Here is a 25,781-nt window from a genome sequence, read left to right as displayed (position 1 = left end):
CAATTGTTCAAATCATACACTGACTTCCATTATGCTGTTCATGCTTACTTTATGGCAGACGCCATATTTGTAAATGTCGCAATAACCATTTGATAAGGTCCCTCACTCATGTGTAAGTAAACCTGCTAACTTGACATAAATGCAAAAGTTATTAGTGATCAATTTTAATTAGTATTCCTTATTGCACATTCAATGTCACTAATCCAAGTTAAATCTGCAGCAATCCATGGACCTGTTCTCAGACCTATCTTGTTTTCTACTGCCAAACTATCTCCGGATGACTGCAATATTTAAATTTACTGTAAAATACTGAAAAAATTAAATTTTACAGTATAGCACTACAGCACACAAGGAAACAACAGTGACATGCACTAATGAACCTTCAGGCACTCTTCACTTACAAAATTGTTAAGTGGTGCACTCAGAGGCAACCCCAGTTAAAACTGGACGTAATGAACCTCAATGTAGCAAATTACTTGATATTACAAAGTTTCTCAATTTCCCAATGCCGCCCTCATTAAAGTGTTTCGGCAGATGGCCTTGATATAATATCATGAAGTCGCTACACCCACTATGGTGCGCTACTTGAAATTTGACTGAACCATAATAAAGTTTCATGACGATAAAACAGATATGGACATGAGAGAAATGTCTGATCACAACGCACGAACGCATTTGACACAATGTGCCATGCTCCAGCATCATCGGGGCTTCTACTTGGCAAATGCAGCAGCCTCCGCAGCTTTTGCTTCTGCAGTGTCACATGATGTGGCACTACAGCACTTCACGCTTAAAAGCAGCAAAAAACGATAGGACACTGCAACAAAGACACAGAATGAGCAGTGCGCACTCATCACTATCACTTGGTTTCTCATGTGATTCTAGTGCTGACAGCCATCGCGCATTGGGAGCACGGACAGCACTAGTCACGCATGTCAGTGATGGCCGTATAGAGAACCAAGAGCAGGGACATGCGAGAAGAAGCAAATGCCTCCTCAGCCCGTCTAACAGCAGCAGCAGCGGCTCGGCCACATGCACTCGTCCAATAAAGCTCTGGTGCCTCCAGCTCCCCCACCTCCTCTCACTCTCCACCCCATGCATAACGGCGTTGCACGTAAGCAGCCATTATGAGAGCTTTTCAGCTGACAATATACTGAACAGAACAGCAATTAATATAAAACTTGATTAAGTGATTGTGAGCAATGTTAACAAGCAGAGAGATGTTACAGACCTGGTGCTAAGCCTGTTGGCAATCTATGACTGCTCGTGCTGAGGAGCTGAGCTGTCCTGCTCAAAAATTTCTGCCAACTACAGTCAAAACTCGATGTTACGAACACAGATATTAGGAGTCATTGGCTATATCGAACTGTCCCCAAATATTTTTAACAAACATGCAATTTTTATTTTATATATCAAACGCAGTTTGCTGTAAGGTATATGTCGAACTGTCAAGCGCCAAGCTGTGCCTGCTTGGATGGCAGGCGACAGGCTTTGCCTTACTACAAGAGTGACTGGTACTGGTATGGCAACAGTTCATGCCATGGCTCACGCTTTATCTCGCACTTGCCAACAGTGCCAAGGAAGATATAGGGGTGTGAACAGTTGGTAGCCAGGCAGTCGGCACCCGTTAGCGCTTCTCGCACCAGTTTAAAATGGCCTGGAGCCGGCATCATGGTGGGTTGTAGCCTTCCAGTAGCCGTCCTGTGCTCACATTGACCATCGCGGAGGTGGTGAAAACGGCGACAGCTTTCGTTCTGGCGTTCCATTTTTCACACAACACCGCTGTAATGTGGAGAAGCCGTCCTAACTGGTATCTGAACTGCCGCGCCACGTGCCGGTGCTGCTGCGTGGAAAAGCCAACCTAACTGACATTTGGCACTCTAATTTTTTTTTTTTGTGGCCTCCACAATCGCTGAGAGGGGATTCCTAACGGATCTGAAACTTCAGACTCAGTCTCTCCCAGTTGCCACACGTTCCCTGACTAAATTGTGCCCTCCTGCCTGGGTTCTAGGAAAATTTTGTATTACAAATTTCGACTATACCTAACAATTTACAATTTTTACCTGTTTGCTATAACAAGGTTTGACTGTACCAACATGGAACACGCACCAGCTATGATCAGACATGAAACAGGTGCTGCCACTGAAAATACAGCTTACCTTTATTATTTGGCGAGAGCGAGAGTGCCTGCTGAAGATTGGCCTGCAAGCGGCAGAGTGGCAATTAGTCAGCGGCACATTACCAATACAATGTCAGCGGGGACAGGTTGTTGAAACAGAGGATGGGAAAGAATATGGGTGCAGCGAAAGTTCAGGCAAGACTTCTTGCAGGAATAACAGCTTTGCTTTGCATGTCATGATGGCTTTCGTCACTTAGGCTATCCATTCAAATGAGGAATAACTTTGCTGCCAAAGTTGGCAAAGCTCGAGAAGCATCATGAGAAGAGCTGCCCTTCTTCTTGCTCTGATGCAAAACTTTTCAAGCATACCTCATGAGTAAAATTTAAATTTTACGGTGCACAACCAAAGCACAAAAGGAAACAACAGTGCCAAGCAGAACAGCACATCTCTCAAACCATGGTTTGTGTAGAGAAGGCAGGAAACATGAAACACAATTCAGCAGCTTGACACCACCACAAAAAAGAGAAAAGAAAATGGAGCATGCGCCACCATCCACCACCTTCCAATGGCAGGCGCTCCCAGCGGTGGGCCTTGTTGGGCCCAGGTTGCTCTTCTCGAGTGACCAATCGTTAATTTAACTGACACCTGGCACGGTGGGCAAGTTGTGATGACGCTGCAAGGTCATGCGACCTAGGTTGCTTCTCCGGGTTTGGCTGCCCGGGCCGCCCTACGTCAACCTTACTAATCACTCACAATGCTGACGCAGGACTTTCTGTGTAATGGGGCCTTTAATGCTATCGCATTAAATGTTTCACAGTAGAGAGGTGTGGTGGATTAGTCATAGTGCCAGGAGTAATCTCTGACAGGAAAATAACTACAGCACTACCCACGTGCACCAACTGTGTGACTGCACCACAGTACTTTCCATTGCAAATGAGCAGCACAACCATTCAAACTGCTTCAACCATTTGCTGAGCACTTTGAAGTTCCTCCAATATGGGCTCCAGTGACGATGACGAATTCCCATTTCCAGACATTTGGGGACCTGCCTCGCCCATTCCCTGTGGTTTGCTTCCCGTGATGCGTCTTCCTAGTTAGCTATCTTAAGCGCCACGAGTGCCATGGACGGCGCGATTGCTGTGTGCGCGCGAGGGAGAGCACCCTCTCTTTGGCTGGGGAATGTGGCGGGCTGTGACGTTCCGGCACGACGCTCCGCTTTTGGCTAGCGGGGCGAGGCTGTGGGGGAGAACGTTCTCCCGCATTTCGTCCCGTCCGGCCAAGGAGTATCTCTCCTGCCCTAGCGTGGATGAACATTCGCTCGTAAGTAACCATGCTGGTGAGTCGGACGACCTCGATTCCTTAGCACATTATGTTACTAGCTGGCGTTATTGTGTTGTAGCAATAAATGTCTTGTTTGGATCAGCCAGAGTGTCGTTCCTCTGTTTCCCTCAGAGCAAGGCCCGCCATAGTCGGCATGTGCTCGATAGCGTACACGGATCATGGGGTGAGGTCCGGGCGATATTGAACTGTGTCAGCCGCAGTTAAGCGGGGAGAACGTATTTATCCCCCTATTAAAACCCCACAAGTTCCAGCACTTGACACATGCCAGCCAAGAGGAAGGCAGTTCCATAAGAATGGACGCACCATGCTTTTCTCATAATCCCTCATGCCATGGAAAGCCTGGCCTCTCCGGAAGAGTGCCTTGGGGTGTCTTGGTTCAAGGTCAAGGGCCTGTGGATGCAAAAAAATGCCGAGCTCAGGAACAACATAACACACAATGCTTGAGTGCACAAGGCCTCAGGAGAAAGGCCCCAAGACACAATTTTCACTAGCACTCTCAATAGGGCTGCCCATGTTTTCAATGCTCTCCAACCAACTGACAAAGTCATCCAACAAATTTTGATGTTCATGATAGGCGAGGTGCTGGTGGTACTTACTGTGGCAGCTACTACAAGAGCCAGGCAGCATCGAACTCTGGAAGACTGTACGCCTATTACTGCCATTTCTGCGACCTCGAGAAAGGCAGCAATTCTGGGACATGTTTATAACGTTTGACAACCAGCACTGTAATATAATTAATACCCTGTGCTCTGAAAATAATAAGATTTATTAGCATTTAGGGCATACATGCTTTACACTATCGCGTGCTAGAGGTGATGTGATGCACAACCGGTGTTGCACTCAAACAAACACTTGATATTGGGTGAACTTGTGCCCGCAAAGAATAGAACAACGGAGCACTAGTGATAGCAGCAACTGCACTCAGCAGTTGTCAAAATGCACAATGCCAGCCACACTTGGTTGCACTAAGTTAAAAGGCAGCACCGAAATTTCAAGATAAAGCATCTGAAAGACTGACAACCATATCGTGCTGCGACAACTTGTTACTACGCTGACTTAGGCAAGAACACTAATGGTACACATCTTGCATGACACGCATCAAGGGATCGATATGCAAAGGCGCTAGCCTGATTGTTACTTCAGTACCCATAAGCTGAGTGTCTCATCAAAACTTGTGTTACTCTCTCACCCCACTTCGACAGGAGGTAGCCCCATGGCTGGGAATGTGCCAGTGTTGATCAAGGCTCCACAAGGACTATGCAGGGATGGTAAGTGGTAGTGCTTATTAAACGCTCATGAGCTAGGCCATAGCTTGCACAACAATAAAGGACTCATGCACCACATTAAGCAGCTAATCCAGAGACAACTGCACTGGACAATGGCTACCAGTTCACCTGTGAAAAATCCACAGACCTTCAGAGGCTGAATAACACAACACGTTCGTGCACAGCACAACGCTGCCTCAAGGAAATCAGGTTGGCAGAATGTGCTGTATTGAATGTAAAGCAAGGATTTTACAGCGAGGATTTTTAACAGCTACAGATGAAGACAGCACTACTAGGGAAACTTTGTGCCACCACTTGCAACAAGTCAAGCTGCAGCTTCCAGAGAGCCCGGAAACAAATTTTCCTGCCCTTGCACCTCTGGCAGCCTGCCAGAAGTCACCATGGGCAGCCAGAGCTGCTCGACTGGAAAAAGTGTCCCAGAGAGATCCATGCAACCGCAAAGATCTACAACTGACTGCTTCAGTTTATGACATCGCCCCCGAACACAGCACTTCTTATTGCCCTTGCTTCCCTTGCTCCCTTTTCTCGCTTTCTTGATGTAGGCACATAAAAGCCAACAGAATAAATGTGTCCCTTCTCTAGTTGGCACTCAGGAGTGTTGGCTATCTTGCCACTTCAGTATGTGCCTTTGCTCCAGTACAGTCGCATTGAAACACTGCTGCTGCAGCCGGGATCAAACCCATGAGCTCGTCTTCTGCAGCCAAACACAACAGCCACTAAGCCACCATGGTGCAAGGCCAGAAACAGATGACGGCAGCATGTAACGGGTAGCTCCAATACGAAAGGGAACAGTCAGTCTGCACATAAGAACCAAACTGCATTGTTACTTCTACAATTAAGTTCAAAATGCTTCAAGTACATTATGTATTCATCTAGAGAAAGACAATTTAGAACAGGAGAAAAAGTGTGCTTTTCACTTATATCTGTGGAATGTGAACATTGGTTGAATGCGGACAGAATATTCTCTTTCGTAGTGAAGGGGACCATACAGCTCTAAATTTTTCAGAAATACCATGCGATTGTCAAGCAGTTTAATGCTTAATGATGAAGCAAAGTGGCGAAATCAGGTGCAGCAAGCATGTGCAATCATATATTTGTGTCCATTTCACGGCCCCGTTGTGTCAGGGGGTGCTAAGTGATCATCTGTTCAATGATTGTATGTAACTCAAACAACTATGCAGCCATACCTTTAAAATTGTGAACCAACACCCCAAGACAGCCACGTGCGCCGAGTTCTTGTGCTTGTATGAGGCATGACAAGCAAAGCGATTTTCTTGACTGTTAACCTTCTTGAAATACCTACCACAAAGGCTTTTTTCTTTTTGTTTGCAGAGGCTGATACCAAACTGAAGGGCACAGTTAAAGATAAAAATACGTGAGAGCTGGAATGTAACCACCAGCTGCGATAATGTGTTCCTGCTTGCTTAAGTACCAGGGATCATCGGCTACCTTGCAGCAAGGCAGCTGACATCACTGTTCAGCAAGCCCGGGAGAAGGAAAAAGTCTCTGATGTCACTCTTTTAGTCACTAGGGCACTCTACCCTCGGAGCTAAGGAATATATTCATACATGGAAGTATCTACTGAACAATACAGCAACCACCTTAGTTCAATTGCCAAGAGCTCCGCGCACAACATGATTATGCCAATGGCTCAACTCCCACTTGTAGCACACTGTCTTCTCTTCGACAATGCTTATATTCACACACTATACAAAAAAATTTACACCAAATCACTACTCCCATCACAAACAAACACTGCAATTGTCCTGTGCTTTGCACAATTTCAATGCTTTCAGTGGATTCTGTTCTTGAATTAACTGTCACTCACATGGACTTCCCATTAAAATGAATATTCCAAGTCTCTCAAGCCCTCAGACACCGCTGAAGTGCTATTTACAGGCATGCTCATTGGCAAGTTTGTTTCAAAAGCCTTCAGAAAACATGCTGCAGCAAAGAGACGTGCTTGTCTAATCACCTCATCACAGTCATCCAGTGCCTGGTGGTACCTCTTCAGCTTCAGCTTGGATGCAGCACTGCGCGGAAAGCATCATCATGAGATGGGCTCTGCCCAAGGAAGCCCACCCCAAGTCTGCACTCAGAGATGGCTTTCTGGGACAAACTGGTGGGCCTTTGTCCCTTGTCGGGTGCAGTGGTGTACACAGTGAACTTCGTCTGATTAAAAATGCTGCAATAGCTGCACTGAGAAGGGGCTCAGATGCCTTGCGGCTACAGTGAAACAACCCTATTAGACAAGCCAACAATATGGAAGGAATCAACTCGGCAACAAGAATGAGTGTTTGCATGCATTACTTGGGGCCCTGAACTTCTTTCAGTAAAGCACATGCCTTTATCCTTCTGCCAGATTTGCTCACTCATTCAATGACCACAACACATAATCAGGAGGAGGGCTGTACAAGGAAAAAAGGGGAGACAGCAACAAAGAATGCATAATATGATGGTCAAATGTCTAGGGGAATACCCCAAGGTTGAGTAGATTTATAATAATGTGATTACTCACTGGCATGCACCCAAGCACAGCCAAACGACTACAAAGGAAAGCTATACAGCTTTCTCAGAAACTTTGTAGTTAAAGAAAAATTCGCCCTGGTCTAGGGTTTGAACCAGGAACCACCACTTCACCAGAGCCGTCACTCTACCAACTGAGCTAACTGGGCCTGCAAGCCTATGGTAGGGCAAGAGCAAATTGATCTAGACAATCTAGATAAAACAAACTTGTGGCACTCAAAAATTCATTATTTCACCCTACATTTTAAGAGGCACAAGGCTAAAGTTAAATTTCCTTGTTAGATGAAAATAAAAGATTGACAACTGCTACGAGGAAGCAAGGCTGGCATATGTGTATACTCAAGTGCTCTCTGTGGTGACAGTACCATCGCTTCTTGGTCTCTGCAGGAGTCTCAGCACTTTTCACTTCAGTAATTGGCACCAGCAGACATGAGACACGAGACATTTGCTGAACTCTCTTTCTCACTTTGCACACTTCAAGCACTTTACTTCTCTTGTTCTCTTTAATGTATTGTTCGCTTTTCTGAGAAGGTGCAAGTGTATGCATCAACTCTCGTGCTGACACTTATTTCTAATGGTGCACTGCTTATCTTGTAACATACAGCCATCACCACAATTACCGCCAATGTTTAAAAAAAAAATTGGCGGTGGTTTAGCTCTGGTTAAACCTGGAGTGACGCAATAGCTACATCTGGCCAAGTGGAACTTGGTCACGTGACCAATCACGTGATGAACCACGTAATCAGCCATTGCACCGCGCCGCCGGCAGCTGCTCCGCATCACGTGACAAACCACGTGACAACGTGGTGGCGGCACTGCCACAGGGTTGCAGTGCCGCCACAGTGTCGCAGTGCCGCCACAGTGTCGCAGTGCCGCCACAGTGTCGCAGTGCCGAAACAGGGTTGCAGCGCCGCCACGCCGAAGGCGCGGAAAGCTACCGTAATGTGGCTATCGTTACGAAAGGCTGCCTGAGCCATTACTTGTCCATTAAGCCATGTTCTATACCATGTGTTTGATTACAAAAAAGTGGATAAGCTTCCTGATGGCACGATTGGCACCCGTGCACACTACTTGTGTGAAATACAGCAGAATCTTGATGATACAAATTTCACGGTGTCATGAAGAATATTCATGTCATCCAAAATTCATATAATTTAAAACAGACAAAATCTGCATGCACAAGCACGGAAAATGGACTCACGTAAATGTGTTAGCAGCTGATAGGATTTAGTTATGGGTCATACGCCACTGCTCACTGCTCGCAGTGCATATTGCTCTTAGTGTTCGAGAGTGCTGTAGTGGCGCACCTGTTCGTACCGTCTGTTTCATCTGTTCATAACACCCAAAATTCTGCTTATTGTACACAATGCACTCTGGCCAGGGAATTTTACGAATTCGTAACATCCTGAAACCATGACTGTATCACTGATATTCTATTGTAGCAGACTGCGATTTGCATCATGTTGTATATTCAGTATGCATGTTGGACTGACCAACAACGAAGCTGTTAAACATGCAACCAAAAACTAACCCAAAAGGATGGCTTTTATTACTATTAATACTATTCAAAACTTGCTTTATCAGGGTTTCTATAGGAATGTCTAGAAAAAATAAAATAAGCTGCCTTGATGTAATGAATGGCATTCCCAAAAAATTAACAACAAATAGTTTCGCTTTTGCAAAACATTACGTTAAAATGCATACGAAGCATTGAAAATGGTATAAATACCCTGAACTACTGCTTTCGGAAGCAAAGATGGGATGCATGAAACTGTCTTAGCATCCATTAAACAAAGTTTGCACCACAGGACGTCCACTGGAGTAATAACCTACGCAGCATACTGTATTTACTCGAATCTAGGCTGACCCTGATTCTAAGCCGACCCCCTAAAGTCCGAAGCAAACAACAAAAAAATATATTACCTCGAATGTAGGCCGAACAAAAAAAGAGAGGACAGCGTTCACAAAATGCAAACAGCATTTATTGAATCTGAATGTGCACAGCTCATTCAACGTCGTCGTCGCTTCTAGACTCGTCGCAGTGTTCCTTGTCACTGTCACTTTCAAACGGTGCACTATCTTCGGTACAAGCGCATTAAATATGCTGCACTTTTTTAAAGGCGCGCACGATCAAAGTACCTGGGATGTCGTCCCATGCTGCAGCTACCCAGCCTGCCAGGTGCGATAGCGATGCACGTTTGATGCGGCCCATTGCCGTTAGCACGTGGTCTTCGTCAGTCAACCAGTCCATGTAATATTTCCGCAGGCGATCCTTGAAAGGTTTGTTGATGCAGACATCATGTGGCTGCAACTGGCCCGTCATGCCGCCCGGTATGACAGCGAGGTCCGTGTTCGCTTGGGCGAGCGCAGCCTTCACGTTATCGGTCAAGTGCCCACGGTAAGAGTCGACGACAAGGAGCGAGTTCTTTGTCAAAAGGGCTCCTGGACGCCGTCGCCACACAATCTTAACCCACTCTTCCACCATCGCACCCGTCATCCACCCGTTCTCATTTGCCCGCACAATGACATTTCTTGGGAAAGTTTCTCGAGCAGGCAGTGTCTTCCTTTTAAATATCATATAAGGAGGGAGTTTGTTCATCAGCTGCGCAGCACATCATCACAGTTGCGCGCTGCTTCTCGTAGCCCGCAGAGCACACCTTCACCTCCTTGGAACCATTTTCATTCACGGTGTACGCCACTGGCAAATCAAAATACACAGCCGTCTGGTCGGCGTTGCCGATTTGCCCAAGGTTGTAGCTTGCCACTTCTCTTTTTCGCAGCACGTAGCGCTGGAAAGCTATCAGCTTTTCTTCGAGATCACTTGGCAGCTTCTGGGTGATTGAAGTGCGACGTTGGAAGCTGAAGCCGAAGTGCTTCATGAATTTCTGAAGCCCCCCAGCTGGCTTTGAAATCCTTTGGCGTTAGGCCTCGCTCCCTCGAAACTTAAATCGCTCCCTCGCTCCCCTAGCTTTCGCTTGGAGCACTTCTGTTGTCACTGGAAGGGCAGCTGCTCTCTGCATCCGAACAAAGTCGGCCAAAACTGTCTCCACTTCGTGGTGACGGCCTTTCTTTGGTCCACTAAATGTCATCCTCGTTGCGGCGCACGCAAAAAGTTGCTGTCGTTGTCCCCTCCAACGACGGATTTTTTTCTCGTCGACGCGGGAGTCCCGCCCGGCTAGAAGGTTCGACGATGCCTCTGCGGCTATCACAACTTTTCGCTTGAAAGCGGCACTGTAGTGGTATCTCCTGCTTGGTGCCATCGCGATAACACCACGCCGCACACCGATAAGGCCGACACGACCCAAGTCAAAACGGCGACCTCGCTTGTGTACGGTTGGCTACTGGCACGGCTAGTAGCGGCTGCGATACTGACTTTTCTAGATGACGCTAGGTATGCACCATATTTAGCAGTTTGGAATATGTTTATTTGAAAAAGCTATCGGCCTAGATTCGAATAAATATGGTAGATGCACACTGATGGCACTAACCTGTACAATATGCACAGGTTAGTACTAACCTGGCACTAACCTGTACAATACTGAAATCACATCGGACTATAACTGGCAGACGGGCAGTAGCTGCCTAGAGAAGTTTTGGATCTTCAAGCAATCTGGCACACTGACTGAGAGTGAAAACCAGGAAATGCTGCTAAGCTTCTTCACAGTTTTACTCTGTGCAGGCACACACAATGCCTCTGTGCATTAATCAGCTTGCAATGGCTGGTCTATTCCACCTGTAAAAGGCAGCAAGGTTACTAAGCCATGCCTGTTGTACATACTTATGTCCAGAGCTCTGCCAGTTTTCAAAGCCGCACGACTACAACCATCTCATGCCCTCAACCTTCTATTTGAAAGGTATGTACAGATTCATTGTAAAGCGATCAATTGGAGAACTGTTGGTAGCGTGCGTTTCTTAGACTTCTGAGCTAATAAACTGCTCTGAACAGGCCATGGTGTGAGAAAAGGTGCTCTGCAGGCTGCAAGAACTGAGAGAAGGCCCATGCATGGTTAGCCAGTCAACATCCACTTGCCTGTTGAGTATGCAAGGCAGCACGACAACAGCAATCTTGCTTTCCTGCTCTTTGGAGAGCTCGTTGACCTCATGTAGTCTGTTGAGGTACCTACCGAAGCATTGACACACACACACAAACAGTTGTTACTGCAGCTTCATAATAATGGGTTCCTCTGCAGTACAGAAGGCAAATGCTCGCAGCAGAATGTACTGCCTTCTTATCAGACAAAATGGCAAATTTCTCAACCAATCAGAACAACCATCTGAAAACAGAACTACTTCGCCCACTTATCACATGGGCCTTGGCTATAATATTTACCCATAGACGGCACCCCCTTATTGTCTTGCCATGAAGGCCAGTTTATCATCCTTAACGCCACTACTAACCACAGCAATTGCGAACAGCGCAAATGATTCCCAGAGCTTGTGCCATGCTCTGCTGTGCACAACATGCATGCCAACTATAGAGCATATGAAGCAGGAAAAGCTTCACAATCTCTCACATCTTCAGCACCTGCCGTGCTGCTATTCCGATGATGCTTCCTATTCCTGTCAATACAGTGTTCCACATGAAAGTGATGAGGCAGTCATGGCTGCCGAAGAATCCACGTGACCAAGCACAGTTACCGGTATTCTCGAAGGGTGTTGCTACATTATTTCCTCTCACAGCAGTACGAAGTAACAAGATGGCATGGCAAGACAAGAACAACATGTGGCATGCTTTGTGCTTAAAGAAAAAACAAAGTGGTAGAGTTTTAACTGGGTTAAACCGAGTAGACGTGCGAAAACATGCTTAGCCTGGTTGGCCCACGGTTTTGCTTTGTGTTTAGCTTATTCTTAGTTTAACATGAGGCGTGATTGGTTGTACCTTTTTCGTGCTCCTGCTTCTTTTCTGTTTCATGCTCAATTAAGTAAAGGCTTGGTTTTGGGTGGGTTCAGAGCCTGCAAGGGGCTGCAACATTGAAATCAATACACACCTCAAGGCCTTCTTGTACTTGGCATTTGCTGAGACATATTCTTCTTTTCGGAAATAGTGGTTACCAGATTGTCGAATTTTTTCAGCCACACACATGATGTGCTCAATCTGAAAGAAAAATTTTCACAAATAAAATTAGACAAGAAAGGCAAGCAGCATAACATTTTTTTTTTAAAGAATAGGGATCATCTTCAGAGGCAATAGAGACACCGCAAAAACTGCACACAGCATGAAATAAAAAGTAAAAAAAAATAAAAATAAAAATGCCCCCTCTCCACATGCACCACATGTCCACCAAAAGAGTGGCCACACTGGTCAGCAGAAGGCAAGACTGATCTTGTACACAATGCTGCTGGTGCCAGGCCACCTGCTCTTTTGGTCTTAAACTGAAGGTATAAAAAAAAATACCCATCTTACTGCCTCTGCCCCTTTACATCTAATTATGATAAGGCCATCTACCATTTTTACAAGATTCTTCCCTCAGTTCATAGGCTCATGCCCTCGACTGTAGTTGGCTTCAACAGGCTGAGACTGTGCTCAAATTAAAATGTATATGCTACATTTACTTGCGTAATGAACCCGCTTGAATAATAAACCCACCCACAACATTTGTTGTTGAGAATTTCCTTTTTTTTTTAACCTTGCATGAAAAATGCGCACCTGACCTTCGAGGCCGGTAGTCATCATGTGATGTTTGCATCATCTTACCACGACCGGCGAGCAATGTTGACTATCACAAATCAACGGATCAAGCCATGATGCAGCAAACACTTTTTAGAGTGAATGATGCTCAACACCGGTCACACAGACACGGGTTACGCAGGGATGCAACTTGTCAACCATGCTTTAGTTGATGATGGATGGAGAGACATGTGGACAGGTGAAGGGTAGGTGGGCAAATGCATGACAAGAAATTTCAACTCTTGGCAAGAAAACCTGTCAACACTTTTTTCTGCCATGTAATAAGTCCTCCCCCCGAACTAATGTCAACTTTTCTACAAAAAAAAGTGGGCGCATTACGTGAGTAAGTACGGTATATTTATATTGTAATGGGCGCTTAGGTCAGCGCTCAGGCGGCGGCGAAACAATGGCGGCGGCAGAGTCTCTGGTCTATCCAGGTCAGCAGGCTCTCCCTCTGAGTGATGGCAGTGCGGCTAATGCCCTTCTTCTTCTTCACAATGGCCCCGGGGAGAAAAGTAGCCATCATGGCGACTCATGGTGCCGACAACACAGCCGGGTCGTAGTACGCTTTGAGCGGTTGGACATGCACAGTCTCGCAACCACATCGGCGGAGATCAGAAGACGGTGTGAGGGGCTCAATAATGTAGTTGACTGAGGATGTGCGCTCCAGGACGCGGTAGGGGCCATGGTATTTTGAAATTAATTTCTTTGAAAGGCCGGGAGCAGTGGAAGGGATCCACAGCCAGACGAGTGAACCGGGCAGTAAATCAGGATCAAGCTGAACTTCGTCACGGCGGCGTTTCTGGCGCCCCTGAGTGTCTGCCGTGAGCGACCATGCAATCTGGAGGCAGTCTTCTGCATGCTGGGCAGCTTCAGAAACAGTTGTACACTCATATGACGCGTGGGGCGGTATGGGAGAACTGTGTCGATGGGAGCGGATGGATGCCGGCCGTACAGCAGAAAAAATGGGGAGAAACTGGTTGTGGACTGGGTAGCAGTGTTGTAGGCATACGTAACATAGGGTAGAACGAGGTCCCAGTTCGCGTGGTTGGCAGCAATGTACATAGCCAGCATGTCGCCCAGAGTGCGATTAAATCGTTCAGTTAGACCAATTGTTTGTGGACGGTAGGCTGTACAAGTTTGATGAATTATACTGCACTCGGCGAGTAGAGCTTTAACGACGTCAGACAAGAAGACGCGTCCTCTGTCACTGAGGATTTCACGAGGAGCACCGTGACGAAGAAGAAAGCACTGTAAAATGAAGGACGCCACTTCACGAGCTGTAGCAGTTGGGAGCGCGGCGGTTTCTGCATACCGGGTCAGGTGATCAATGGCAACAATGACCCAGTGGTTGCCAGCAGCAGCGTACGGCAGAGGGCCGTATAAATCTATGCCAACACGGTCAAAGGGCAGAGGCGGACAGTGTAGTGGCTGCAACTCTCCAGCGGAGTGATGAGGCAGTTTCTTATGGCGTTGGCAGGATGGGCAGGAGCGGATGTACTTCAGGATGAAGTTATGCATGCCGCGCCAGTAGTACCGGAGACGGATGCGAGTGTACGTCTTGAATACTCCCGCATGGCCGCATCGCGGGTCAGCGTGGAAACAGGTAGGATGGGCAGGAGCGGATGTACTTCAGGATGAAGTTATGCATGCCGCGCCAGTAGTACCGGTGACGGATGCGAGTGTACGTCTTGAATACTCCCGCATGGGCGCATCGCGGGTCAGCGTGGAAACAGGTGCAGATTCGGGACCAGAGATGTTGGGGAATGACGAGAAGCCATTTCCGTCCATCGGAGTTATAGCTGCGCCGATAAAGCAGATGATCACGAATTGCAAAATGTGAAGCTTGGTGACGAAGGGCGCGAGACACGCTGGAGCCGTAGATGGGTCGGAGAGAAAGTCAAGAAGAAAGGCAATCCATTGATCTTTACGCTGCTCAGAAGGCATGTCGCAGGTGTTGAGCGAAGGCGCAGCGGATTCGAGGGCAGAGATGCTGGCGGCCCGACCGATATACGACACATACGTTATATTCTTGTAGACGAACAGCCCATCGAGCAAGGCGACCGAAGAGATCTTTTAGCGAAGAAAGCCAACAAAGGGCATGGTGGTTGGTGACCACGTCAAAATGACAGCCATAGAGATAAGGTCAAAACTTGCCAAGAGCCCAGACAATGGCCAAGCACTCTTTTTCCATCACGGAGTAGTTGGGTTCGGCTTTCGTGAGGGTGTGGCTGGTGTAAGCAACCACATATTCCTCGAATCCAGACTTGCATTGGGCAAGCACAGCACCAAGGCCAACGCCACTGGCGTCCGTGTGTACTTTGGTTGGAGCTTGTGGGTTGAAGTAATGCAAGATGGGTGGCGCCGTGAGGAGGACTGCGCAAGGTGCTGTAGGCATCGTCGCAGGCCGGGGACCAACTTGAAAAATCCACGTTGCTGCCAAGAAGCTGAGTTAAAGGGGCAACAATGGCCGCAAAGTTGTGAATAGAATGTCGAAAATAGGAACAGAGGCCTAGGAAGCTGCGCAGTTCCTTAATGCAAGTAGGTTTTGGAAACGCAGTCACAGCACCAAGTTTGGCGGTGTCGGGGCGGACGCCCTCTTTAGACACAATGTGGCCTAAAACTGTCAGTTCACAAGGAGCAAATCGACACTTTTTTAAGTTCAGCTCAAGGCCGGCGTCCATAAGGCAAGTTAAGATGTGCTTGAGCCAGGACAGGTGAGTCGCAAAGATCACGATGTCGTCGAGATTACAGAGGCAGGACTTCCATTTCAGGCCGCGCAGAATGGTGTGTCCATCATGTGCTCGAAAGTGGCCAGAACATTACACAGGCTAAAAGCCATGATGTTAAATTCATACAGGTCATCAGGGATCACAAATGCGGTTTTAGGGTGATCATCGGCTGGCATGGGAGACCTGCCAGTACGCAGAGCGTAAATCGAGAGAAGAGAAGAGTTCCGCTCCTTGAAGGCAGTCCAGAGCATCATCAATGCGGGGAAGAAAGTAAACATACTTTCGCGTGACCTTATTCAGGTGGCAGTAATCAACGCAGAAACGAATAGAGCCATCTTTCTTCTTCACGAGTACCACGGGCAAGGCCCAGGGACTGTGTGAGGCCTGAATCACGCCGCTCTGAAGCATGGTCTCAACCTGTTCTTGAATAACTTGGTGCTCACTGGCGGAGACACGATATGGGCGCTGATGCAGAGGGGCGTGGTCACTGGTGTCAATGTGGTGGGCGACAGTCGATGTGCGGGTCAAAGCGGGTTGGTGTGAATCGAAGGAGGAACAAAATTGATGAACCAGCGCGAGAAGTTGAGTGCGTTGAGGTGCAGAGAGAGAGGCGTCAATGGAAGGAAAACATCTGGATGCGATAAGTCGAGTGCAGGAACCAGCGGGCTGAGGGCAGTACTGATCGTCAGTACTGCTATAGAGGGCAGGGTCCCGCTGCCGGAGGGAGCCGGAACAAAGGATGGGGAGCCCACCTGCACGGATTGGTGGTTGGAGTTTTCGGGCATAGCGAGCATAGCGGGGGTTGGTAGTGTGCGGCTGTGGAGGTCCAGGGTGGTACGGGGATGGAATACCGAACCTCCACCAAATGTAACGGGGGCTTAGGTCAGCGCTCAGGCGGCGGCGAAACAACAGCGGCGGCAGAGTTTCTGGTCCATCCAGGTCAGCAGGCACTGGCTCTGAGCGATGGCAGTGCGGCTAATGCCCTTATTCTTCACAATATACTTTTTTTTTCACTTTCATGACATGATGAACTCCCCCTTCATGTTATAGTCATGCTTGTATTATATACATATAGATACAGTATCTTCTTGCCATCTTTAAAATTTTTTAGCTGTCGTGAATTCATTACGCGAGTAAGTATGGCATGTTTATATATTTTTTTTCATTTTCGTGAGATGTTAAACTCCCCCTTGATGTTATAGTCATGGTTGCATTATATACATATAGATACAGTATCTTCTTGTCATCTCTAAGATTTTTCAGCTGCCCTGTGTCTGTTATTGCCCTGCCTCTGCCTTGAAATGAAAATTCTGAATTCACATCTTGTGCCCTCTCCACTGCTCTTCTTTGCGAAAGCCTGCAACAGAAGTACCTGCCACAAGGTGCAAGGCACTCAGAGCAACACTGTAGTGTTACAGGGGTGTCACTCACGTTGCTGAAGTCGAAATCCGAGTCATCAGGAAATGGAGGAAAAACATCTTCGGTACTGTCCCGCTCACAAATACCAAAGTCACCACCGGGCGGTATTTCTCCACAGTTTTCAATGATACAATCCTGCAACAGATTGATCAATGTCCGTGATGTTACTGACAAGTCAAGTCCCTGGGGATGAATTCCAAAGGCTAGAGACACGAGATGATTAAAAGACTAATTTAAAGCATTCTTTCTTTACGACTGCAAAAACCCATCTAACCATGATGCTGTACACTGCACGAAAAAGAAATTAAGCAGCACACAAGAAGCCCACCACCACTATGGCACCATATTTGCTTTCCCAGAAAAGCTTGCTACTGTGGTTGCAACAAAATGCAATGGCCCTGACATACACTATAGCAGCAATGGGACCTCAAGTCCCCTATGCATAACTGGCTCCAATGCCCTTGGCAGAGGTGCAAACTGCAGCTGTAGTCCAATCCCTCCCTACCCGCTTGGAGTGGCCTGCCTCATCACACCAAGCACAATTCCAGCTAAATCTTCTGAAAGAGGCTGCAAGGACCCTTACCACTATGCAGCAGTTCAGCTTTGACACTCGCCATAGTTTGCACGCAACAAAGCATTTCAAGGAACATTGAAAACGTAAGGGGCACTAAGGTCCCATCAACATCAAGTCTATTAAATAGGCTCCCATTAACATGAACAAATTTTTGGCCCCCTTTAAGAGGGGAAGAGGGTCTTAGAAAAAAATTTTTGTTAATGAGGTCACAATTATGAAACCTTCAGAGAACATGTATTTTTGCATGATAATTCTAAATATGTTATTTAATTTCATGTACAACAATTCCTTGAGCACTTATGCAATATGTTATGCAACATTTTGTGGAGAACTTTCAAGAAATTCTACTGCAGGGAACTTGCTAGAATGCATGCCATTAGTTTCTCTTGACATAAAGCTATGCAATATAGGTAAAATTATCATCATATCTGTCATAAAAGTTGACTTATAGGATTTTGAAGTTGTCACTTCAGAAAGATGTAAAAATTTTTTTCCCCATTTGTGGAGTACCAGGTTCAAAACCCCGTAGCTCAACTTCTATAATAGGCAGGATAATAATTTTACCCTTATTGCATAGCTTAATGTCAAGACCAGCCGACGGCATACATTCTATCAAGTTCCCTGCAGCAGAATTTTGTTAAAACTCTCCACAAAAAGTTACATAACTTAATGCATTAAGAGCACAAGGACTTGGTTGTACATTAAATTAAATTACATATTTGGAATCAGCAAGCAAAAATACATGTTCCCTGAAGATTTCATAATTGTGACTTCATTAATAAAAATTTTTTTAAGACCAGCTTCCCTCCTTAAGCTCTAATTATATAGGGTTGACTGCAATAAGCAGGATTCTTGGGCCATCATTTTTTTTTGTCCCATTCTTGATCTACCGTGCCATAAGCCAGCATGCTGAGCATATGCCATTTTCTCCCCCTTATGTGAATAAGTTTAGTTGCAAGCTGATGCAACATATGATCACTTGTGTGCTGTCATCATATGTTGTGCTGTTATATTAATTGTTCAGTTATGACAGCTAGCCCAACTTACTGCATTAATTCCACCAGTCTTAGACAGAATTAATGCAGTAAGAATCCAGCGAAGAATCCAAAGTGGGCACTGGCAGCGCTTACCTCAACAGGCACATCGTTCTCATTGGTACGAACATACTCGAGCACAGACACCACGCCCATGCCTTTGACCACCTGGCCAAAGATGACGTGCTTGCCATCAAGGTGTGGTGTGGGCACAGTCACAATGTAGAACTGTGATCCATTGGTGTTTGGCCCACTGTTGGCCATGCCCACCAGCCCTGGCCTGTCATGCTGCACAAACGAATCACACAAGGATTACCACGTGAGTGGTCATGAAAATGGTTTGTTCCTAGCTAGCTCACAAAATGGGCGCCAATTGCAACCACAGAAAACATCAACTGAGAAGCACTAGGAAAGCATCACAGTTAGCACTGAACGCACCAGACCAGATGGAAACACCTCATGAAGATGCTGCACTTCCAGCTAAAACAAGAAAAGCCCAGTTGACGACTTTGCATGCCAGGAGAAAGCTAACTTATGTGCTCTCCTTGATAACATTCTGTGCCTGTCCCAGCTATTCACACTGACCAATCCTACTGACCATCCTGGAGAAGCCCACCTGTGTTGCATTTCAGGAAGACTGCTCCAAGTTGGCATTCCTTATGCACAACCCTTTGAACTAATTTTATGTTTATTTAGAAATACTGGAGTCAGCAGTGCTGGTCAGGCAGAAGAGAGTTACAGTGGATGTGGGAAAAAAGAAGAAGAGAAACAAAATGCAACGGTATGTGCACATCAAATTTTCAGTTCTAAAGTGAATACAAACAATCAAAGTTGGTAGGAAATTGAATATGTTTTCAAATAGTTTGAATGTGAATAGAAACAGTTGTGGTTGAAAAGAAATACTTTGTTACAAAAATACAGGTACAAAAATAAACAGATTTATCGCAAGCAAATATTTTACTCATCCTCACCACCATTTATTAACACCCTTGAAAGGGCCCTGAAACACCTTATGAGGAGAGGAAATCAACTTGCTCAATCACTGCATTGTGTTGTCATGAACATCTGAGCCAAATAATACACTTCTACAAGCAGCAGAGAACCAACAATCACACGCGAAAGTTGGTGAGCCCTTCCTGGCGGCATTTTCATGCTTGCACCCTCCTCCGTCGCTCGCATCTTCGTATACATGTTGAGAGATGGCTATTGGTTAGATTCTTTCAGACGTCATACAGTTACCATGTCCGCGGTCAATAAGTGGCGTAGCTCCGGCAGGTCAGGAAGCTCTCCCCCGGAGATGGTGCCGGTAGAGGAGCGCAACCTTCCAACGTACAAAAAGTGACGCTCTCAGAGGAGAGGGAAAGGCGCGAAGACGCTGAAATTCAGATTTTGACTGTAGATAACTCTGTTTTACAAAGCGCTTAAAAAAATTCTTCCCGGACAATACTCGTGAAGCGGCGTGCTTTAACATCCCAGGCATACCGCAACTTTAGTAGAGCCCCTTTCAGAACCCCTTTAAGGCCTGCAGGGCACTACACAAAGTGGGGAGGGAGGATCAACTCACATGGGTAAAATTCAGATCATTACAATTGTGTTTAGTAAAAAATGTCGTGTTACAACAGTGTGACCTCATGCCTACATGATAAGGGTGCTTTCTGAAAGTTGCCAACAAGCAGTGCAAGCTGCTTAACATAGCAAGCAAAGCTGATTTTTTATTTGTTACAGTTCAGAAAAAGAAAAGGAGGTACGTATTTCTTTCTAGTGCCCAGTACAGCCAGAAGTCTCCTTACTAATGTAGTGATGTCAGAGGTTGCTGTTGAAGGGGCATGGTACAGTTCACTTCTAGTAAAATACAACAGGACAGCTTCCAAAGCCGTTAAGCATTGCTTAACAGCTTTTTCACACCATAAGATACATGGCGGGCCCATAAATGCTATAACATTTCAATGAGAACCATCATTAAGATTTCAAGATCAGTTTTTTTTTTTCGCCACAAAAGTGCTCGAATAATATGAGTTAGTACAGCAGTTCGTAAACATTACACGTATAAGTGTTCATGGTACTTCAAACAGTTCCCAAGAATGCCGGCCATATCCAACAGTTGTCAAAGCATGCTTTAACAGGTGGTTTCAGTCTGAGAAATATTCAGTAAATTTTCCAAATCATGGTCCATGTGCTTGCAGGTGGCATGTAATTTTTCTGAGGCTGCTGATGCAGTTTTATTGCTTGAGTGAGGCAAGCAAGTTTCCGAAACTGAACAACAGTGGACAACTACGAGCACGAAGTGACACAGCAACAAAGGCAAGAGTTCACCTTCAGCGAAAGGTCCTCATCAGGAAAAAAGCGGCCATAGATGCTATCTCCTCCACTTCCATCTCCATGTGTGATGTCCCCACCTTGGACCATGAACTTTGGCATAACTGCACATGAAGGAAAAAAACAACAACAAAACAACTCTAATTCACAAGATGCAAGCCACTGCCACATTTACAAAGAATATGCATTTGGAAATATTACCACAGGCCTCTACAAAGCAGCAGCAGACATTTGTCTATGTTTAGCACTGATATATCAATACAAGGGAGCCACTGCAAACTTAACAAAACATTTGCTGATGTGATGACAAGTGGAACCTACTTTGTAAAAATGAGACATCAATTCAAAAGACTGCTGGTATTCATGGCATATCTATCCTGAGTAACAGTGAATACTGCTCTGAAAATTCCAATTCTTATTCAAAAATATCCCTAGAAAATACAGGCAATGAGCTGTGTTTGTAGACAGATGAACAAAAATATTGAAATCAGTCACTTTTCTCAAGCCAGTGAACAAGAACCTGCATAATCAACTGCAAGTGATTATAGACCTCTTTCGCCCATTGTCACTCAAAATGTGTTTTACACCACTAGCTGTTGGTAGATCTCTCTTCAGTTCTGCACTATCGGCGTTGGTGCCTGCAAGCCCACCGGCAGGCACCCATAGTTAAAAATGCACCTCCCACCTACGATCCCAGCACATCCCGCACCTCCTGCATACGAGCTGAATGCTCTAACCATTAAACCATCGCTGCAGTGGCCTAGTCATCCACTGAACTACATCAACTCTAATATGTCTTCATTCCCACTTATGAGCCCAGCACCTCTCACCCATCACCTCCCATATACGAAGCAGATGCATTCACTACTCAGCCGCCGCTGCGCTGGCCTAGTGTTTAGAGCATCCACACTAATATATCAACTCTAATGAGTCTCCATTTGTTTGCAGTCACAAGCCAGCTGACCCTGGACCATTTTTGTTACAAACTCATAACCAACCATCCTGCAATTTTTTTTTAACAGGGATGCATTAGTACAGTACCTGTTATAAGCAATCCTGAAAAGGGAGGCACTGGCACAGTGCCTTAATGCAGTTCAGTTTCAGCAGCACACTCTGTGGCAGCCAATAGTACTTTAACACATTGAGATAGCACAAGGTAACCAGAAAAGATTTTGCCATTTTTTATGTCACACTGCAAAAGTGAACACTGATATGAAAATGACAGCCTCAAGTACTGAAAAAAATGGCCAAGTTGGAAGTAGGAACAATTACTGTGATGTGCGCGCTGCACCCACACCGTAGTCATAGCTTGAGCGGTGTCTAAGACATTTAGAGGTGTAGAAACAGCTCATTTCGCGTTGTCTTCCCAGACTTTAGGTGCACCTCATGGCAGCTGAATCAAGCTGTGGAATACATCAAGCCTTGGGGAATAATGCTGTCACTGAATGCACAGTCCAAGCAGTGGTTCCAAATGTTAAGCTGGGAAGATACGCCACTTAGCTATGCACCCCGCAGTCGTCGGACACAAATGTTGTAGGATGAGGTCCTGAAGGCAGCCATAAACAAGGACAACAGTCATACATGTGATGCACTTGCCATACGCTTCGCTGTTTCCAATGAAACCATAAGACTCTGTCTGCATTGCACTGGGGAGATGTTCCGAGTTGAGCAAGTGGGTACTCCACACATTGTGGGGTGTCAACAAGCAACGACAAGTGACGAGAGCCTGTCTGTCATAGCTCTTCTGGCACTGCAATGCACCCACATTCAATCGTGTGCTCACCAGTGATGAAAAGTGCATCATGCATGAATGTACCAAGAGTGCTTGACTTCAGCTGTAACTACAGGATCCCATGCCTCACACAAGGGCTCCATTTCTCTTCACACCACTACTCGAAATATGACTGCTGTTAAGGCGTAACAGATGCATATTAGTCGTGGTCAGTATTCCTACGCACATGCCAAATGCTTTTCCAGCAGAAGGCAATTATTTCCGTACCAGTGCTCATATTTATACTGTGATATCAAAAAAGGCAAAGGTGTTTATGGTTACCTTAAACCTGTCACTTCAAGACACTGCTTTCTCAGTTACTTTACGCATGCAGTCTCAGCAGACCATCAAGGATGCAGGAATGCTGCGAATGCAGGTTACAATGCGAGCAAACAACTGATAAAAAAACGAATTGCATTATAGGAGAAGGCTATGAAGGGAGGAAAAGTAAGGTATCTGGGTACCCCTGGGTAGACCCTGCCAGGATGGGAATTAAAAGAGGGAGAAAGAAAGAGGTGCTGCACACTGCAGATGCTGGACCCCGAATTGCGCCCCACGTGTAACAATTTCAGACAAGTTATTAGCTCACGCTCCTTTCACCAAGTGCAGCAAACAACTATGGGAATAAAAATCTGCAAGAAGATCTTAGCTACCATGGCAGTTGTGTTTTTCCATGTGTGGATAATTTTACAATTAAGCAAAAAACTTGCCCTAAAATTTGAAAACTGAAATGCCCTTCATCTTCAAGGAGTATAGATGCCAAATTTTTGGTTGTGTGTTTTCTCCTTTCAAATGATGTGTTAGACATTAGTATGCATAGATCATACCGTGGTGCTTGCCCAAGACCACTAAATTATTTATAATTGAATTTCTTCTGGATACCATTACGAATCCGGTTTCATCAGCTGAACGATGGCTGTGACATGTAGTTGGTGTTTAAGTCACGTGAGCCATGAAAAAAAATGGCTATATAAATGCTGACATGGTTTTTGTCATTCTGTGTCTTGAAGCAGGCTGGCTTAAGTGTTGCGTAGTGAATTAAAACTACATATCAGTGATTATATTTCAGTTTTTTCAATGCCTTACGTGACCTAAACACCAACTACACATCATAGCCATCATTCGGTTGATGAAACCGAAACAGCATGAGAGAAGAAATTCTATTATAAATTATTTAGTGGTTATAGGCAAACACCACATGGTGAGCCATGTATCCTAACATATCACTAGAAAGAAGAAAACGTGCAACTAAAATTTGGTGTCTACGGTCGTTTACTGCAGCTGTAGAACACATCTTGAAGCTACATGAACCAATTTGTGCTGCCCAGGTGTTGCGCAGAGCAAGCTGGGGCAGCCATGATAAACTGTTAATTTCTGAATGGAAATAAACCCAAGACCTTTTTTCACAGCAATCACCCCAGCCAAGCCCCCACAAATAAACAAGGGCTGCCACTGTTACAAAATCAGGTAGTGGATGGATGCGCTCAATTGTTGGGCACAATATAGTAAAATCTGGAAATAAGGAATCCTGCACCCAGCAAGGGCAAAACTAATTTAAAGTAAAACAGGCAACCGTACAGTGATTTCCAGAAAAGCTCTACATCTGATCACCTGAACTTTTATCCAGTAATTTTCAGCCACTGAATTTCTGAAAAATGGAAGATCGGAAAATGAGGGGCCCATTTATATGGACAAAGTTTATCCATATGCATTATACAGCAAAGACCAATGCAGTGCACCAATGCAACATTCTGCTTTGGGTTCAACTATAGTTAAAAAAAGCTGAAACAGCACAGTAATAAAACGAGTGTGCTGCTATGCAAGCCACTGATTTGTCATAATTGTCACTGTGCTGCAGTAACAGACAATTTAAGCAAGTCAACATGGTGCTTAATGCAGGCTAAACCCAAAGGAGGGGATTCGTGTATAAGGATATGCATTTCTTTTGCAATAACTCCACTACTAGCTTATAATTTGGAAAACTTGATTTGGAAGACATCTCACATGTGATGCTTCACAACTGTCAAGTGTGTTATGTATAAAAAAAATGTTTCTGAACGCTTAAGAACTGCTGAAATATTGATATGAATCAGCTAATGTGCGAGGATGCAATCATTTAACTTCCCAAAAAAGGAGAGATTAGTATAAAATGAAATCGCAACTAATTTAACAAAACTAAGGGACCAAGTCAGTTTCTCCTCTCCATTTAAGTGTCCTCACATAAGGATCTGAAACCGCTATAACCACTTTGTGACCATGATTGGCTACTAATAATGAGTTCACTACCTTTCAATGGTGGTTAAAAGTGAAAACATTTGTGCACAAAGATTTCCGAGTACATTAAAGAACTGCACGTGGTCACAATACAAAGCCCCCAAATATAACATGCATCATAGTTTACAATGTTGCACTGGATCGTAAAAATCCATTATCCAGCAGCCATAAAAATCGAAGGCTTTTCAACACTTCACCAAACCAACAGCTGCAACACTGGTAGCGAGTGGAAGGCTTCTAAAATCAGCAACACACTAAGGTAAGCTAGTTGGTGCATCACCTAAAGCCACGGCTTGCCCTTTCTGCCTGTTGCTCAGTGCAAAGTGTGTGTGAATGAATAATCCTTGACTTCAGTGGCAGTTGGAACAGTAGGGTAACGAGTATCACATGAGCAATAAATTAGCCAATTATAATCTACATTACATCAGGTCACTATAAATTACTCTGAAATGTCTCTTGCTAGTTGTACAAGAACGTAAATGTTTCAAACTATGACAATCTATGACCACATTACTGAATTGAATTGTTCAGCCTCAATTTTTTTTCAATGGCATATCCAGAGCGCTCGCACTGTTCAACAATGTGGCGTTCCAAAAAATCAAAATCACTGTAAACAAGCAGAACAGTTAACAGGTATGCAAGAGCCAGCAATTCTTAGCAAAACTGGAGAAAGTGACCTACGAAAGCAAACAACCAATACAAGACTGGTAATAACCACAT

At 45.4% G+C, this 25,781-nt stretch overlaps 1 protein-coding gene across 5 annotated transcripts in view; it reads right to left on the bottom strand.

Moving 5' to 3' along the window:
- Positions 1 to 25,781, bottom strand: part of Cyp40 (Cyclophilin 40) — a 36,843-nt gene that overhangs the window by 10,203 nt on the left and 859 nt on the right. For 3 of the 5 annotated variants that reach the window (XR_013313802.1, XM_077662085.1, XM_077662083.1), the window contains exons 3-10: positions 21,014 to 21,120; positions 18,797 to 18,988; positions 17,105 to 17,227; positions 12,262 to 12,368; positions 11,304 to 11,393; positions 6,723 to 6,780; positions 3,765 to 3,851; positions 2,160 to 2,202 (exon numbers count right to left, since the gene is read on the bottom strand). Coding sequence is in view for 4 of the 5 variants with exons in the window: in XM_077662085.1 (XP_077518211.1) it covers positions 2,160 to 2,202; positions 3,765 to 3,851; positions 6,723 to 6,780; positions 11,304 to 11,393; positions 12,262 to 12,368; positions 17,105 to 17,227; positions 18,797 to 18,988; positions 21,014 to 21,120 (807 nt within the window). In the remaining variant the exon portion in view is untranslated. Of the gene's footprint in view, positions 1 to 1,585; positions 1,783 to 2,159; positions 2,203 to 3,764; positions 3,852 to 5,322; positions 5,545 to 6,722; positions 6,781 to 11,303; positions 11,394 to 12,261; positions 12,369 to 17,104; positions 17,228 to 18,796; positions 18,989 to 21,013; positions 21,121 to 25,781 lie in introns of those variants that run through there. The other 2 variants (XM_077662084.1, XM_077662086.1) reach the window with 2 other exon arrangements.

This window comes from Amblyomma americanum, chromosome 4, assembly GCF_052857255.1.
Source record: "Amblyomma americanum isolate KBUSLIRL-KWMA chromosome 4, ASM5285725v1, whole genome shotgun sequence".
Lineage (NCBI taxonomy): Eukaryota > Metazoa > Arthropoda > Arachnida > Ixodida > Ixodidae > Amblyomma > Amblyomma americanum.
This window is presented reverse-complemented; position numbering and strand designations above follow the sequence as displayed.